This window comes from Calliopsis andreniformis, chromosome 4 (assembly GCF_051401765.1).
Source record: "Calliopsis andreniformis isolate RMS-2024a chromosome 4, iyCalAndr_principal, whole genome shotgun sequence".
NCBI classification, from domain to species: domain Eukaryota; kingdom Metazoa; phylum Arthropoda; class Insecta; order Hymenoptera; family Andrenidae; genus Calliopsis; species Calliopsis andreniformis.
Window position 1 is genome coordinate 13,001,411 of NC_135065.1, and position 18,502 is coordinate 13,019,912.

At 38.6% G+C, this 18,502-nt stretch overlaps 3 protein-coding genes across 5 annotated transcripts; 2 read left to right on the forward strand and 1 right to left on the reverse strand.

The window, feature by feature from the left end:
- Positions 1–4,621: 4,621 nt before the first annotated feature.
- On the forward strand, positions 4,622–6,825 carry Sad (Cytochrome P450 family protein sad). The gene is made up of 6 exons (XM_076376500.1): positions 4,622–5,145; positions 5,364–5,554; positions 5,639–5,973; positions 6,063–6,287; positions 6,381–6,593; positions 6,669–6,825. The coding sequence occupies exons 1-6, from the start codon at positions 4,622–4,624 to the stop codon at positions 6,786–6,788; spliced, it is 1,608 nt and encodes a 535-aa protein (XP_076232615.1). The 3' UTR covers positions 6,789–6,825.
- A 20-nt stretch (positions 6,826–6,845) lies between these two features.
- Positions 6,846–10,281, reverse strand: Rnb (BTB/POZ domain-containing protein Rnb). The gene is made up of 6 exons (XM_076376493.1): positions 9,956–10,281; positions 9,566–9,786; positions 8,768–9,487; positions 8,518–8,693; positions 8,194–8,455; positions 6,846–8,127 (listed from the first exon to the last, which is right to left on the reverse strand). Exons 1-6 carry the CDS (start codon positions 10,208–10,210, stop codon positions 7,194–7,196), a joined length of 2,568 nt encoding a protein of 855 aa, XP_076232608.1. The 5' UTR covers positions 10,211–10,281; the 3' UTR covers positions 6,846–7,193.
- Positions 10,282–11,322: 1,041 nt separating this feature from the next.
- Positions 11,323–18,291, forward strand: Rhogap1a (Rho GTPase activating protein at 1A). Of its 3 annotated transcripts, none has more exons than XM_076376490.1 (13): positions 11,323–11,753; positions 12,466–12,943; positions 13,014–13,251; positions 13,325–13,604; positions 13,680–13,859; positions 13,925–14,140; positions 14,315–14,434; positions 14,512–14,756; positions 14,835–15,132; positions 15,283–15,565; positions 15,647–15,917; positions 16,005–16,176; positions 16,257–18,291. In XM_076376490.1, the coding sequence occupies exons 1-13, from the start codon at positions 11,640–11,642 to the stop codon at positions 16,671–16,673; spliced, it is 3,312 nt and encodes a 1,103-aa protein (XP_076232605.1). In that variant the 5' UTR covers positions 11,323–11,639; the 3' UTR covers positions 16,674–18,291. The 3 variants fall into 3 exon arrangements, with proteins under 3 accessions (XP_076232605.1, XP_076232607.1, XP_076232606.1); XM_076376492.1 differs by having other exon boundaries at positions 14,835–15,096; XM_076376491.1 differs by having other exon boundaries at positions 13,038–13,251.
- The last annotated feature ends 211 nt before the right edge of the window (positions 18,292–18,502 follow it).

An 18,502-nucleotide genomic window follows, 5' to 3' on the forward strand; every position in this document is an offset into this window, starting at 1 on the left:
AAAATGAATTTCAATAGTGAATGCATAACGACGATAAAATTCTGTATTCCATTTTGTCATTCAAATCGATTCGTCGCACGATGCAACCTCAGCAATTATTTCGTAATTCCAAATATATAATTCATCGTTGGATTATCAAAAATAAATTAGATGTTGCCAAGCGCAATGAAATGTGCCCATTTCTCGATAAAACGATGGCTTATGCGACAGTCGACTTATGTAATCCTATCAATTATTTTGTACACTACTTCGCTATGAATTTATAATCATTCTTTCTGTAATTCTTTAATCTCTTCCGTGAGGAAAGCATTTGACTGAAAATGAAATCGCTTGGGATGACAACATCGAGTTAGGAAATCCACCTTCCTCTTTATCTTAATTTCTGCTTGGGGAACGTGAAATGAAGAAATAAGAAATTCCTTTGTAAATAGAAGTCACACTCTGCACTTTCACAGTGTCAAGTATAGAAGTACTAGAATGTAGAAATACCAATGAAATTCGATGCTTGAAAAAGATCGCACACCTGCGTTCAGCATAAAAGAAATAAAGACGAATTTGACCGAGTGCTGTTATCTAATCTCAACGACCTTAACATCTATCTAAAAAATAAACACTGCAAAAGTTAATTCCAGCATGATAGATATATGAATGTTATCTTTTTCAAATGCTTTGTTTCTTACAATTGAGAATTCCTGTATTTTCGAAATTTCCCATTCCTTCGGGAGGAGACTCGCATCAATTTTCGCATTTTCGTTCATTCACATTCACGCGTCAGTAGATTGCGTTACTGAAGCACGTACAAACTCTATCGCGGAATCTTTCTGTCGCTTCCGAGGAGCACAATACAACAGTGGGCAATTTAAACCCGCCTTCTGTCGTATCTCGTCGAACATGCGAATTTTTCCACGGTCATTGACCAGACGACTCTTCACCGATCTGCCAAGATGAATGTGCTTTGCATTCCCTGGTAAACAAGTCGCTTTATATTCGAACGTCGCGATTCACTTTGCGATTCCTTGAATGATCCCATGACCTCTCAGCTGCACAATTAGCATCACCTGGAACGTTCTCTGTATCAGTTTAGCAAATAATGTGGGAAGCTTGATTATCGAACAAAATACAGATATAAATTCTCAGAAGTCGAAAAAAAAATCATACCGTGTAATAACCCTTTAAATCTTAGAGCATGTTTATCACATCGAAAATTCCAAAGTTTGACGAAATGCACGGACTTGGCAAAATTTTTTTCGGGGATGCTGTTTCCGGCAGCATAAAGTTCGAACCTTCCCCGTTAATTTAACAAAAAAATTAGATCGCTGCGATTTTTTTTCGCAAAGTTACAGTAGTTTAAAGAAGACCCTGCATTTTTTGGGTACACGGGATAGTGCTAACCATGACAAAAATGCAAGGTTTACTTTAAAATGCTGTAACTTTGCGAAAAAAAATCGCATCGACTTCATCTTTTTTTTAAATTGAAGAAAAAGGATCAACCTATATGCTCCTGAAAACGCCATTCGCGAAAAAAATTTGGACAAGTCTGTATCACTCGTCAAAGTTGGCAATTTTCAATATGACAAACTACAAAGTTTGACGGAATGCATAGACTAGGCAAAATTTTTTTAGTAGATGCGGTTTCCTGTATCATATAGCTCGAACTTTTCCCTTTAATTTAAAAAAAAGATGAAGTCGATGCGATTTTTTTTCGCAAAGTTACAACATTTTAAAGTAAACCTTGCATTTTTACATCCCATCGGCTAGTGCCAATATATGACAAAACTGCAAGGGTTTCTTTAAAGTGCTGTAACTTTGCGAAAAAAAATCGCATCGTCTTGATATTTTTTTTAAATTAAAGGGGAAGGTTCAAGCTAAATGCTCCTGTAAACAGCATCTATGAAAAAAATTTTGTCAAGTCTGTGCATCTCATCAAAGTTGGGTGTTTTCGATATGACAAACTGCAATGTTTAGCAAAATGTGGGTACTCGGTAAAATTTTTTTTTAGAATTGCGTTTATAGAAGCATATAGATTGAACCTTTACCTTTAGTTTAAAAAAAAGATCAAGTCGATACGATTTTTTTTCGCAAAATTACAGCATTTTAAAGTAGACCTTGCATTTTTACATCCCATCGGCTAGTGCCAATATATGACAAAAGTGCAAGGGTTTCGTTAAAGTCCTGTAACTTTGCGAAAAAAAATCGCAGCGACTTCATCTTTTTTTTATATTAAAGGGGAAAGTTCGAGCTATATGACACAGGAAACCGCATCTACTAAAAAAATTTTGCCTAATCTGTGCATTCCGTCAAACTTTGTAGTTTGCCATATTGAAAAATGGCGAAATTTGACGAGATACACAGACTTGCAAAAATTTTTTTCAGAGATGCCGTTCACAGTAGCATAAAGCTTGGACCTTCCCCTTTAATTTAAAAAAAAGATGAAGTTGCTGTGATTTTTTTTCGCAAAGTTACAGGACTTTAAAGAAACCCTTCCACTTTTGTCATGTCTAGCACTATCCCGTATACCCAAAAAATGCAGGGTCTTCTTTAAACTGCTGTAACTTTGCGAAAAAAAATCGCAGGGACTTCATCTTTTTTTTATGTTACAGAGGAAGGTACAAGCTAAATGCTCCTGTAAATGGCATCTACGAAAAAAATTTTGGCAAGTCAGTGCATCTCGTCAAATTTGGCAATTTTCGATATGACAAACATGCCCTCAAATTTAAGAGGTTACAGTGATAGGAATGCATTAAACATAAAATCAAGTCACAGTATCTGAAAGTAAAGATTTCAGGCTTTAATTTGAAAAAAGAACCATAATCCTACGATAACTTTTCGCAAAGTTATAGCCAGTCAAAGTTGACCAATTTTTCAGCAAAATTTTTTTCAGTAGTATATATAAAAGATAGAAATTAGTGTTCATGTTTTTGACTGCTTTTTCCTTTGATCTCAGGATAAGTCTCCTACAACGATATTCAAAAGCAGATATGTATGTATTATTCGACCACAGTATCGGCTGCATTATTTATAAACGCTATCGCGCTGCTCAAAGTCTTCTGACTCCGTTCAACTTTGCAAGTAGAATATCGTTCGTCTCTATCTATGCAAAGTGTGATTCTAGTTACGTCTTGAGAAAGTCTCTTACAAATGATAAAACAGAGACAAAGATACTGCGAGATGTTTACCATGGACTTACAAAAACTCAGACGATTTTTTGAATAATTCAATGCTTAAAAAGTGGACAGGTCATCGGGTTGTTTACTCGACTGGTATCTCGAAAACCATCTGCCCTGAAAAAATGAAAAATTAGGCAACAGACAACAGCTTCAAGTACACATAGTTTGATACTCAGGATTTTTGATGCACTTTGAACAATGCACTATGCACGAACACTGTGCTACAATGTGAAAATCAGATATGGTATCTCCGTGAAAAAGTATCAGTTGTCACCAGCGTCGCGATGGAAAGAAACTCCACACGCGGGTTTCTTTATTCCCGGAATATCGAATGTGGTCCCCACCACGTGTAAGGAGTTTCAACTGGAGATTTAAATATCTTCGAAACTGTTAAACAGTGTGTAGTGGTCGGATGCCATAGCGCCATGGTAACAGCGATCAGAACTCCGCGACAGTGCCTTTGCTCTCGCTGACAATTGTTTAATAAAGTGGGCGACGCAATTCAAATCATTTCTGTGATTCCTATTCAATAGACATACATTGAATACCTCACACCTTGTAAATATATACATAACTAAAACAAAACTACACTTTAATGCAAAAGTGAGTGAAACTTTAAGTAAAAGAGCTGCAATGACAGAAGATAACATGAAAAATAGTACAATATTAATATAAATATCAAAGATGAATCATAAACTGGATATAACAATGACATAAAAATAGCACGCCCTTCGAGACATTATATAATACGAGTTAAATTCGCTTTAATCGCCCGCAATTATGTTAATTGAGACGCCACTGTGATCGACAAGAAAATAAGAACGCAGTGAATAACGGAGTAAAGGAATCTCGTGGAAGAAAGTGGAAACCTGCAGGCGGAGGGGTAAACGGCTTCTAGATAACGTCATAGTAAACGGTACTCGATCTTCTTCACGTGTAAATCGTTTCTACGATCGCTCTTCTAACACCACAGGCTTCTCCGCCTATTTTTCGGTGCTCGATCCGATACTTCACTACTCTTCCCACTTCCTGTCGCCAGCGGAAGTCCTCCTTACTCTGTTCCTCTGTCCCTAGCATTATTCCTCGATGGTTATCATCTAACGCGTGGGATTTTGGCACGAGACACGCAGCGGAATCTTCGTTCATCCTGAAAACGTGAGAAACACTGTACCAAGAATCGTTACCAGTAAACAGCAATCGGACTGATATCGAGAATGTCAAAGGGGAGGAAAAACAAAAGGTTTCCACGAAGATTCGAATAGAGTCACGTTCGCAAGCTCTGAACGATTCGTCTGCGAAAAAAGAGCCTCGAATTTGACGCCGTGTCTTGTTACGATCATCGTTTAGACAATCCTTGGCAGTGGGTACTAGCGTTAATACAATCATTCGTGGTATCGAAAGCAGGGACAGAAGACTTGTGACTTTGTGAGCCACTAGCGCAAAGGTACCCTAAGATGAACATCGCGAGGACCACTCTGAGGACCGTCAAATCGTCCAGCTTCCGCAGCGTTACTCAGTCGAACAGCTACGTGCCAGGTTGCAGCTACGCAGGAGCATCGAAACCGAGGATCGATGATCTGGCCGATATCTCCAAGCCAGTGGACAGTGGGACTCGATCGAAGGGCGAAATTCCCGAGAAACTCTGCGATCGAAGCTATGGCACCGCGGCGACAGCTGCAGCTAGGAGTATCTTGCAGGAAGCGCCAGAACCGCGAAGGCTTCCTGTCGTCGGGACTCTGCTTTCGTTTCTGCTGTTTGGCGGGCCGCAACGACTGCACGAATACGTGGACAAAAGGCACAAGGAACTGGGCCCAGTTTACAGAGAGAGCATTGGGCCTACCTCTGTAGTTTTCGTCAATTCCCCGAATGAATTTCGCAGAATTTTTCGGCTGGAGGGACCTGCGCCGAAACACTTCGTTCCAGAAGCTTGGACGCTGTACAATGAGATACGGAAATGTCGGCGTGGTCTCCTCTTTATGTAATCTTCAAGCTTTTTTTCAATGTTGGAAGAGAGATTATATTAGATCATCTCGTGAGTAGTATCGTGTTCTATTTCACATTCTATGTGTTCTATATCTCTCTGTCTGAGGGATGCAAAATCTTCAGTGACATTTATGGGATGACCTAATATTACAGTAACTAGCGTAAAGTCGAATTTTAAAAAACTACTAAACCTTGCTCCAACTGTTCGAACAGGGATGGAGAAGAATGGATTCAGTTTCGCAAAATGTTGAATAAAGTGATGCTGGTACCGGATCCAGCGCAGTTCATGGCAGAACCATGTCAATTAGTAGCCGAGGAGCTTGTACAAAAATGGCAGAAACAAGTCGAAAGCAACCCTGTCGTATCAGATTTACAGGTGCAATTGTATCAGTGGTCTATCGAGGGTAAATGCATTTTCAACTTAGAAGCCATAATTGTCCGACTCCAAATATCGAGAATAAAAATAAAGGATCATTTTTCTTCGACAGCGATGATGGCCACGCTCATGGGTTCCTCTTGGCACTCCTGTAAGCATCAATTATCTCGAGACGTTCAAAAATTGGCACAAACATTATACAAGATATTTGCCTACTCCGCTAAGTTGTCCATCCTGCCAGCTAAAGTAGCGATGAACCTGCGGTTGCCAGTTTGGACGAAGTTCGTCAGGAGTGCTGACACAGTTTTCGAAATCGTTCGAGTGCTGGTACCGGAAATGACTCGGCTAGGTGGCGACGGTCTACTGAAAAAGATGATGGACGAAGGGATCCGAGACGAGTATGCAATTTCCATCGTCGCCGATTTCATCTTAGCTGCTGGCGACACGGTGCGTTTAGCTGTGAACAAGAAATAGTGTTAGAACGATTGTAATTCTCTGATGATATTTAATAATCCATTTCTGTGTTACATGATTAGACAGCGACCACCTTTCAGTGGATATTATTCCTACTCTCTAATCATCCTGATAAGCAAGAAGAACTGTTTCGCCACATTCTGGACTTGCCCCAGAAGGAAGTGCTAAGGGACCCTCTGTTGAAAGGCATAATCAAAGAGACTCTTCGCCTGTACCCAACCGCTCCTTTCATTTCTCGTTACTTGGTGGAAGACAGTGTGATCGGTAATTACTTTGTGCCGAAAGGGGTAAATGAATTTGTCATTACAACAGTAAAATTGATTCCATGGTGAAGAAAGTGTGAAAAGGATACCAACTAGCGAGACTGTTTTCTGTTACAGGAGCTGCTGGTGTTGTCCATTTACTCGAGCAGTCGTGACAGTGCGAACTTCTCGCAGCCAAATGAGTTCCTGCCGGAAAGATGGATTAGAACGGAAAAAGGCACTTATGAAGGTGTATTGAACCCATACGCGAGCCTACCGTTCGCTTTAGGAGCAAGAAGCTGCATCGGTCGAAAACTGGCGGAAACACAACTATTGTTAGGCTTGGAAAAGGTACATAAGATCATTCAGATAACGGTGAATAAATGATTATAGGAGATTCATTGACCCTTACGTGAAAAATTGCAGCTGGTCAAGTCATTCAAAATAGAGTGTCTAAACAAGGATCGAGTGAAGCTGATTTTGCAGTTGATATCTGTTCCATCGGAGTCGATGAAGCTGAAACTGACGCCAAGAAGTAGAACGTAGGATTTATTCAGCGACAGGAAAAATGCTTATTTATTCGAACCTCTTTTTATACTGTTTCGTCGAAGCTGTCATATATTTTAGTCGGTACACATTTAAAACTGATTAACTAAGATCAAATACTTTTGCCACAATATATAATGTATATATATACAATATCCACTATTTCAATATATAAGTAAGAATTAAATTACACCTATAAAGTGTATAATTATTAATATACATCAATTCCGAAGCTTAAAATATTATTCACAATAAATATAGTAAGGACAGAGAATGAATAAAAGATTTTAGAATATAAAAGTATTTCGTTAAGTGTCTCCAGCTCGGGAATGCGGAGTATATGATCAAATATTCACCTATATTTCATTACTGTTAATATCACAATTGTATCGATTTCGTTTACCATTAACGTTGGCACAGGACACTATTTATAATTTCCTTCACTTCCTCCAGAAACTCGTGCAAGTTTCCACTGGCAGAGAAGTCTTGAAATGCTTGCACTCTTTCAGACTTGCTCATCGTGGCTGTGAGAAAGCTTTTTACGCAACAAGTTCTAAGCTCGTGGCAAGAATTGACTCTAGCCCATTTCCAAGCTCTACTATAATTCTTATAATTCAATTTAGACATCGCACTTTCCGTCAGAACATCCGATAGATCAGCCATGAGGAACTTGTCAGCTAATAACACAGCGTCTAGCAAAGACTCGATAGTCCTATTCTCGAATGCAGCACCAGTGGCAGCCAGTAGTAACGTGTTAAGGCCTTCCTTCGACGTGTTTCTTAATTTCACGCGTTTCTTCCCCGATTCTGAGAAGTTTCCCTCGAGCATCGCGGAGAAGGCGACAGATCTTTGACAGAGCGTGTGTCTGCAAGCATCGACGGTCGTACCATCGTCTAATTCGAATGTGACTGTCGCAGGTTTCGGGTGATTGTCGTAGACCCTTGGGAAATCGGTTGAAGTAGCGTCTACGATCTGACACTTGTCTACGATTTCGGGTTGAATTTGCAGCGTATTCGCTAGTCGACAGATCGACCAAATCGCGTTTTCATAAAGACTGTGTTGCTGATCGGAGAGGACGCGAAATATTAATGGAAGACCGCCGTAATTGTTTAACAGAGACTTTAAAATGCATTGAGACTTAATTAGGAATGGTATGGAAACTGCGATAACTAGTTTATGAGCTTCTTCTCCACGAAGTAGTATGGACGTAAGTTCGCCTATTGCCCCACCAGTTTGAGCCAGAGCACACAATTGTCTCGTGTATTGTTCTGAACCGTACAACGTTTGAGCTTCGAAGACGAAACCTTGCTTCAGCAATGGTATCAAGTATGTCCCGTTTCTGTGTAGAAAATAATATCGTTAACTGTGACAGGTTTTATTCGTAGAACACATTCCTCTTACTCACCTTAAAATTCGAGTTAAAATTCTAGACGCTTTTGGGTGTTTAGCGTGTCTGATGTAAGCTGATAGAGCTTCGATGGTCGTTGGATCCGCCAATTTTTCGATTGGGTCATGAGAATGACTCAGTCGACTGAGAAGTACCAATGTCCAAGCATCCGCATACTCGCAGTTGTTTGACTTGTTTCCCTTCTCTGTTATTTGGAATTCCTCTGCATCTATAGTTACAGATTTACAACTTTTCAATGATTCCACTTCCTCTTGAGGTTCTAAAAAGAGGAACAAAATAGATTATAGATACTCAACATAAAGCATGTAGAGCTTAGCTTACCATCTTCATTTTCCATCAACTCTGTATCACTGTAAACTGGACTATAATTATCTTCTGTGTACTCATAATTTTCTATGGGATCATAAAAAGGTAATGGTGGCGTACTAGGAGGAGAAGAGGAAACGCTTGTACCGCTGCCTGGACTCCAATCATCGCGATAATAATCTAAACTAAATCTGTAAGATAAAAATACAATCATAAGTTTACTATTATTTATTTAATCAACTGTGATAGAATTTCGTTACCATACCGTCCGAAATTACTCTTATTGTATTTCAATCCTCCTTGCTTGTTAGGGGGGGAGTCATTGCCCCTCTTTTTCGAGGCGTAATTATCTTCGCTAACTATAGTTTCGGTAACCATTTTTTTCAATCGTGTAACCAAGACATCAAGTAAGCCATTCTTCACCATTATTGCAATGCTTGGATCGTCATAAATGAATTGCGAGAGGGCATGCAACAACATAGGATGATACCTTTCGTTTTCAGGATTTTTTAATAAAGATAACATTAATTCTAAACCAGAACCGGTTCTGATCCTTGCACGATTTACTGCTTCTCGGCAGAATAGCCATAAACTAGCTAATGTCTCTTTTGATAACTCTGAATGGTCTTTAATAAGAACAACAAGACTTTCAATAGCACCAAAATTTCCCAAAATCGGCCGGCATTCGGCTATTTGGCAAAGATTATAGAGACTTTTAATAGCCAATCTATTATTCATATCACAACATTCTACAATGCATTTGTAGCCTTGCACATCTTTTTCCCCTCGTATTTGCTCCCCAACTCTGGGATCAAGGGTGCTCAAGAAAGCACACGTGGCTTTCAAACAGGTTTCTATTAGTTCTGAGTACTTTGAGTCTTTTTCTAATCTTTCTTTTGCCATTACTAATAAACTTGTGATTCTAAATATGACTCCAGACTCCAAGATTTCCTCTCTGCTACCTTCATGCGTAGTCCATATATTTCTACAAAAGTATGAACAAAAATGTGTAGAGAAATCACATCAGTAATAAAAATTTTAGGCAATGAGTATCATTCAATACCTTATAGCCCTAACACCCATTAAATATGTTTGCATATTTGCATCTAATTGTAAAAGATCAACTAAAGCTTGGATTGCACCAACTTCACATAATGATTTCGCATGCCAGTCACATTCTGCCAAATTTCCAATCAACCTACATGCACGGCAATGTAACGTATTGCCTAATTTGATATGTTTTATTATAGAAACTACTCTGTTTGCTATTTTAGATCCCCTGACCTATAAAACAGTACATTTATAGTTATTAAAACTGAACATTACATGATCATCAATGAATAATTATTTTGAGGAGACTGATTCATGTCCACTCGACTGAACCAATTGATGGAGTTCTGACTTTTTCTAAACAAATAAAAAAAAATATACAAATGGGTAATTTCGTTCATACCTTTTCTCTTGCATCTGCAGACATGCATGCGTTTGCCAGAATGCTTAGTGTCATGTTCAATATTTTTAAATTATGATAACGTAGTAAATTGACTAAGATGCCTAGACCTCCATCTTTAGCAAATTGCTTATAGCATTTGGGTTCGTTCTTGAGCCGTACCAAACATGACGATATTCCACTTTTAGATTCCAATTTGATGTATTTCGATAGCTCGTTAAGTATCAGACCTTCTGGTTTCTCGTCCACAGACGTCATTTTCCCAAATAAATAAAAAATTAATGAAAATTCGTTAATTTTTTAGACGAAACATAACCCCTAAATCGTGCTGCCATCGAGATTGACAGCTACACCTGTACAGCAGCTTTCAAAAGTAACTTGAAAAGAAAAATGTACTTTGATTATTAATGTTTTACAGTTCAAACATATTTAGCTCCTCCCTAGATAGTATATTACATAGTATTTTGCCTTTTAAATTCGTAAATGAGTCAATATAATTAATTAAATATTTTGTACAATTAATTTTTTGAATAACCCGTCATTAGATTTTAGTTCAAAATACGCACACTGTGGCGCCACCATACAGGATGGAGTTAGTGGACATACTCCATACAAATATCAGCGAATATGTATAATTGATACAATTGTGGAGAATGTTAATGACTCGAAGAGGGCAATTGATAAGCGTAACAATTATCTGTAGCTACTATCACTGAATAGTAGTAGCCGCATTCCTTAATTTACTACCCTACCCTATCAATATCAATGTAAATACTTGTTTTATCAGAATCTTTATTGACTTAAGTTCATTCAAAATATAAATAAATATACTTCAGAATATGTTTAGTCTCTTTTGAAAACAACAGCCCAAGAAATATACTTAGGAACTAAAAAATTCTATACCCTAAATTTCAAACGCAATACGATCCTCTCAATCACTCGATTAAAAAAATTGCTGCGAACTTGACGATCAATCAATGTTCAATCTCTAAAAAGCGAAATAAATCTCTCTAGAATCTCCTTTCGAATTAGCAATACTCTCAAACGGGTCCCAACGCAGTAATTAACAATTACGTAAAAAAATTATACACGCAACTTCCTCGACGACATAAATCCTAGAAAATCCAAGCCTATGAAACGTTCGAATCGAACGCAATAGAGCCACCGTCAAGGTGAGCGTAAATTCTATCTGCCAAAAGTAAGAGGCAGCGCTTTGTTGCGTTTCGCAAGTTAGACAAATTTCTATTTTGCGTAAGCGCCAAAGGGAACAGTATCGTCAAGGCGCACCTGCTCGAACCTCGAACAGCAAGGGGCAGTGTCCGCGAACACGGTATAGCGGAGGCGTCAAAATGATAGGAGAGGGCACGAGGATCGGATGGTGGTGAGCTACGCAGGAGATGTCGACAAGATGACAGCGGCCGTATGACGCTCGTTCCTTTCGTTCTACGGGTCAGGCTATTGTGGCAGGAACGAGGATAGTTCACAGGGAAAAAGAACGACTTATGCCTCGTCACAGCGACACGTACGCCTCAGTGAGTTCTCTGCCTCGGAACGAGATTACGATCGGACGAATTCGAGTGAGAGCCGCTATCGCCGCGCCCGTGCAATGTACACGGCGGTCTGATTCGCGCTGGGAATCATCATCGTCCCCGAGGAGTTTTTGCCGACGACGCTCTGGAGTGGAGGGATGAGCGTTTTCGGGGATTTCCAGCGTGTCTGGGTACAAAGATTCCCTGACAGCGCCTTGCCGGCCGCCTGGGAAGAGGACGTCAGGGCCAACCTAGTCAAGCATAAACAGAAGGTAACAGCTCATCATCAGAGATTAGAACAGTGCAGTTTGCAGGCTGGGGGAGTCTGCATGAGTGGGTGGTAAATTGCTGCTGCCCAGAATAATCAGGAGGTCAATATCGAGAGAATTTGCAAAGCTGTAAAGTGCCCATCCGAGTTACAGAGTAGATCTACAGTGTTTCTACATGGCTACAAGTTTTATGGGAGACTTATCTGTTTTTATGTACATTTGACCCTTCTACTGAGTCATGAATGAAGTTTAAGTGGAGACTGGCTTGTTTGGTTCCTATACTATGACTCATTCTTGGAATATAAAAATTACAAGTAGTTGTGGAATGAACTTTGAGAGATTGAGTGATATTGTATTTTTTGTATTGAGAACTTCATTCAAAGATTCTGTTCTACTCTCTAAAAGAGAATATAGTCTGTCCTTATACTTGAGGAAATGAGGATTTTATTTCATGAGTCATCAAATCAACTACTTTGCTAATTAAGCAGTTATTTTCTACAGTAGTGTAATTCCTAGTTCTCTGAACTTTATTTACTGAAGAATTAAAAACAAGCTATATTTTTTTATTTTTTCCTGTAATTGAATCATTTAGTTTATCTCTATAATGTTGATAGAGTGAACATTAAAAATGTGTTCAAAATTATATTTACTTTTCCCATTGCAATGATATAAACACAGTTTACACAGACATATAAGTTTTGTACTGATTTTACAGGTAACAGCATTGAAAGAAGAACTTGAAAAGGAAGAATTTTACGTGGAATATCTGGAGAGATTATTAGCAGATGTTGAACGCCACAAGCAATTAGCAAATAATACTAATAGTGCAACGAGTCCTGACAAGCAGCAACTCACAGAATCTCAAAATCAACACACTTGTCAAACCATAGAAAACAGTTTGTCCGATTTCACAAATGCATCTCATATTCAACATGTGGAACCATCAGCTCCACCTCTTCCTGTGCGTGAAGATATAAGTAAATTTCAAGATAAGTGTGTGTCTGAACTGAGCTCTACCCTTAATACAAATAAAAGACCTAAAAGTGAGATACCCAAAAGTCCTGATAAAGTGCCTGAACTTAGAAGAAACAGTGACCCAGATGTGCCAAGTAATTATGTCACTGTAATCGAAGTGACAGGGAGCTCAAAGAAAGAAAAAAATGAAGAATCCCTCAAAGAGGAGGATGAAAAAGGTGGTGTATTCATTTTATGTTATTCCTATAATTCTATTCAATTCCATTTATGCTTGTGCTTAACAAACAGATTCGGAAAATGCGATTAATGAAGAAGCGGAAGACGGTGATGCAGAGGCATCAGAGGAAGAACCGTATTACGATTCCGTAGCTTTGGATCAAACAGGAGAGTATGTATATATTGATGCTCGTGTTCCTCCTGTTGGAAACAATAATGGTAATAGAGCGCCGCCAAGAAGACCACCTTCTTCTCATCCCGATTCACCGGGCAATCAGAGCAACTACGTTAACATCGATTATTTTATACAGTAAGTCGAGCTAAGACGATTGAAAATTGAAGCATACGTGTCAAGTGACTGATGCACAATTTGTTACTTCCAGACACAGAGCAGCAATGGACAGCGAGGATGAAGAGGGTGCAAGTCCGGCACCGCCAATTTTACTACGCGCTCTAAGCACAGACAATGAAACGGGTAGTAGCGATGCGGAACCATTAAGCTTAAGCGAAGGGAGCTTAGAGTCGCCGACGCCAACTACACCACGCCGACAAGAGAAAAGTAAAGACCGTGAGGACGATAGAACGTCTATGATTAAATGTATTGTAAACTCGGTAGTAGAAAGTGAAACTATATATGTCGAATGTCTAAACATAATGTTACAAGTATGTAGTATCGTTTTATAATCGAAATGAAATTTACAAAATTTCCTGTCTCTAAGTAAAACTATCTCTTTTCAGTACATGAAGCCTATCAGAGCAACACTGACAACGTCACAACCAGTTATTTCGCAAGATGAATTTGGCACAATATTTTATAAGATACCCGAATTACACGCACTACATGAAACATTTCTGGATGGACTCAGGAAAAAGCTAGAAAAGTGGGACAGCAAAACTGCTATAGGCGAGCAGTTCAAGGTGAGAATCGAGTATAGAGGAAATAGTTTTATCTCATGTTCTTATGCAACGATAATTAATCACAGGTAATGGCCAGCAATATTGGATTATATGGAGCTTTTTTACACAATTATGCTCGTGCTACTGATACAGTGCGAAGATGTTCTGCCCATTCCACTCAGTTTGGTGAAATTACCAGAGATATAAGACTCAGAGGATTTCCGAAAGGTCCAGGTTTGTCTCTTGAAGATCTTCTGCATAAACCGGTAGCACGAGTGCAGAAGAATGCATTGGTATTACATGTAAGTGTTCGCTTATATTTTTTTAGATATCATAAAACATATGCAAACATCCGAATCGCACTATTGATGACATTATTAATTGCATGAGTCGATTAAAGTATGTGGAAATATACCAACTTAGCGAGCTTTATCTTATCTGTGACTTCGCACTGATAATATTTCAATTGATTACAGGATCTCCTGAAGCACACGCCAGTGAATCATGCCGATCATGCACCACTTTCAGAAGCTCTTGCTATGACTAGAAACTTCCTAGACGAGTTTAATATCATCCAAACGAAATCAATGTTTCCGGTTAGCAAAAGTGAAAAATACTCAAGACAGTTCTCAGTGTGTTATAACATATGTGCAGATATCATTTTTCATTTCAGAGTCATGACAGAGCACAACGAAGATTAGTGAAAAATTCATTTGTGGTAGAGCTGTCAGACGGACATAGAAAACTGAGACACCTGTTCCTGTTTAACGATGTTATCGCTTGTGCAAAATATAAAGCCTCTGGTAGAGATAAATTTACGTTCGAATTGAAGTGGTATGTGCCAGTGGCAGAAGCTTCAGTGACAGAAGACGGTGTTGAACCACGCGAGACTAGTCCAGCAAACGTGGTAGCTCTGAGGTACATATCAAAAATATCCATTTTCATAGAGGATCGTGGAAAACTAATTCTCCTATTTCTAATATCTCTTTTATTTAGATCACAAGCCTGTACAGTACGTGATCAAATTTTATGGGAAGAACGAAACGATGAGAAACGAATTAAACTCGGCGGTAAAGGTTCAGAAAAGAATAGGAAGAAGCTTGCCGAGCTCGAAGCTCAACTAGTATTAGCATCTCCAAATTTAGTATTACGCGTTGCATATAAAAGCCAACATCGAGTACAAAATTCGTACACGTTCTTTTTATCCAGTGAATTTGAACGCTCTCAATGGGTTGAAGCGGTGGAGGCATTGCAACAGGTAATGCGTTCCCATATGTACCTAGATAAGTCAAAGGTGCGTAATTCACTGATTACGTAGAAATAAATTACGTGAAAATACTTAATATTTTTTTAATATCGAGCACAAGGATGCAAGTAATGATATATTCATGAAATTAATTCAACGACCGATGAGATGACAGATATTTTTTTTCTCACTTTTTAGGGTGGACAACCTCCAGGACCATTACCATTATCGATGTATGAATTACAGGCGTGGGTTACAGCCTGTCGCACTTATTTGCAAACAGATATGGGAAGCTATTTATTGAGATCAGGGCGCGATGAAAGCCTATTACTAGGTGACCTTCATTTAACTTTACTTGGTCTAACACCACCAGGATTAGATAGAGTGGGAGATCTCTATATTATCGTGGAGGTTGATAGTTATGGACATTATTTTAAACGAGCGAGAAGTCGAGTTGCAAGAGGCCAAGCACCAACATGGGGTAAAAACTATTTGTTTAAATAAAAAATTAGTAAAAATTCAAGTAAGAACTTTCGAATGATCTTCAACTATTTTATTACAGGTGAAACGTTTGTTGTCGAATTAGAAGGAAGCCAAAACGTTCGAATTTTACTGTATGAAGAATGTGGAACGCGTTCAGTACTACGAGGCAAATGTATCCAAAGACTGAGTCGAACCTGGCTTCAGTCGGATCAAGTGGAGAGATCCTTAAATTTAGGACCAGCTACTCTAGACGTGGCTCTACGTTTTGTTCCAAGTGAAGTGACATTAAGACGGGTACCATCTGCCAAGCCTCAAGGATTATTCGGGGCTAAGATCCAACAAGTGTGCAAGTATGTTCCACGTGTCTGCTATTTCAGATTTGAAGAACATTTCATCTTAAACGACAATAAATAGCTACGTACTCAATTACTTTATAGGCGTGAGAAACGCGACGTTCCTTTCATCATAACAGCGTGCGTTAGGGAAGTGGAAAGGCGAGGAGTCGGAGAAGTAGGCTTGTATCGCGTTTCTGGCTCAGCTTCAGACTTAACGAAGTTGCGTAAATCGTTTGAGAGTAATTCATACGAAGCAGAACAATTGCTTAAGGAGGTACTTGTCATAGAACTATAATAGTTTCGTATCCAAATCCATCTTTTCTTCCACATAATTTATATTTGTACTCATAATAGGTGGATGTTCATTCCGTAACCGGAGTCCTTAAGCTATACCTTCGCGAGATGCCAGAGGCTCTTTTCACGGATGCTCTTTACCCATCGTTCTTAGAAGCTTTCCAAACCGGGGAATTATCTAAAGGTGCTGCCCTAAGGAGAGAGTATGAACGTTTGCCAGCTGTAAATAAGGCAGTCATCGACTTTTTGCTAGCTCACTTGATACGAGTTAACAAGCACGAGGCACAAAATAAAATGTCCCTGCACAACTTAGCGACGGTGTTTGGGCCGACACTTCTGCGACCTGGTACAAATTCACGATCTGACGCAAAAAGTCGAGACCCATTGGCTGCGGGCACCGTGGATGTGATGGCGCAGGCTGGTATACTATACTGTTTCTTGCAGATGCATATGCAACAGAACAATCAATCACTCTAGTCGAGAGGTTCTTGTTGATACACATCGTACCGTCAGTCGTACACTTCGAGAAAAAGAGCTCGCGGCAACTAAGGCTGAAGTGTAAAATCTGATTTTTTTTATAATATATTTTACTAGTTTTGTGACGTATCGTTTATACAACGCTGAATAGACAGTAGACAGGCTTTGACTGAACCCAAATCAATCGAACTCCTCTTGTATCGGTACGCATACGAATAACGTAGCGAGATGGACTTGGAGCTGAATTTGCTCTCGCTTCAAAAGTTACGTAATATATATATTATACATATATATTTTATACTTGTATTTCCGCGAAGTTTTAGCCACGATATCTCGTTCGTATGTGTTCGCACGTACGTGAGACAGTCACTATGAGAAAAGATTTTCAAAGGAAATTCCTCCACTGACAATGAGTAGAGACACGAAGGAGTCCGACTTGTTACGCATCCACGCTTTAGAGCATAAGTATTTTTTCCAATGGAGCGTGTTCCTAGCAGAGAATCTAAATTTTTTTACAAGATAACGGTAACGACATCCTTTGATATGTCCAAGAGAATTGTCCACGCGTTTTCGAATCAATTACGTTCCTAAAGAATTCCTACGGAAGTTTTGAAGAAGCACGTTCCTTGAGATGTGCAAATTGAAGCTTAATAGTAACGCAAACTATACTGGTTGTATTCCATTTGCTACCGAGTATCCAAGTTCTTTCTTCCCCAAGAAATCGCGTGTTTTTGCAGACTGTAAGTCAGTCTACTTTTTGTAAGAATATTTTCAAATACATTTGCCCTCTCGATTTTTTTAAAGGAATATCAGAAAGCAATGGAAGAACATTTGAATGCTTAAGCTGTAATTAGACTTGTCTTTGCCTTTTGTCCACATTGTCTACGTTGAACTAATTCTTTGAATTAATTTATATTATTGGAAGCAACTGCATTTTACGTATATATTTATTTGTAAGATATAAAATTTTATTAAATTGTCATCGACAATTTGTGTAGTCTAAGTACAGCTTAATGGAGCACCAAAGAGAAAGATTCTCTCTTATACCTTCAACAGAGAACGACGAATGACCCTTTGAAGGATTGCACAATAGAATAACTCAACATTTTACAAACTCCTGAAAGATGAACTTTTATATTCTACTTCTACTGCGTACCTACACATAAAACTATATTCATTGTATGTCATAGATGATTACTCTCTAAGATATCAGAAAGAAAAATCTAATAAATGTATACTTCAAAGGGTTGAAGCAAAGAAAAGCGAAGCAAAGCACATTTGGCAGTACAAATTTGATACTCGATGATAGAATACCGCATATTACATGCTAGGACGTTTGTGAGCTAATTTCTTTTGTAATCAAAGTTGAAAAACATGTCTAACGAGTGTTCGATAAAAATGGAGTCTTGTACAAGTATTATACACGGTAAAACGTGGAGAAAAGAAGAAAAAAATCACACGAAGATACTCTTCAAAGAGTGATCTTTGTGCTTTAGCAAAGAGAAAAAGGCAACTATCGTGTGCGTGGTTTCAGTGTGTGTGCGTATGTATGTATAAGTCGCCCATGTGTATTATATCGTAAATATTGGATATTTTTAATTTTTATATCGCATTTAGCGTAAGATGCGTCCCTCTTTTGTACATTCATGAAACGTGTAAAGTCAAAGTTTCCACTATTACCATTAATTATTATTATTATTAATACGAATTATTAATTATATTATTATTATAATTATTATGACTAATATTTTTACTATTCTGCGTTTTACAACTACCAATTTCCATAAAGCAAGTATCTGTTACACGAAAATTGAACCAAGTTAGCTTAC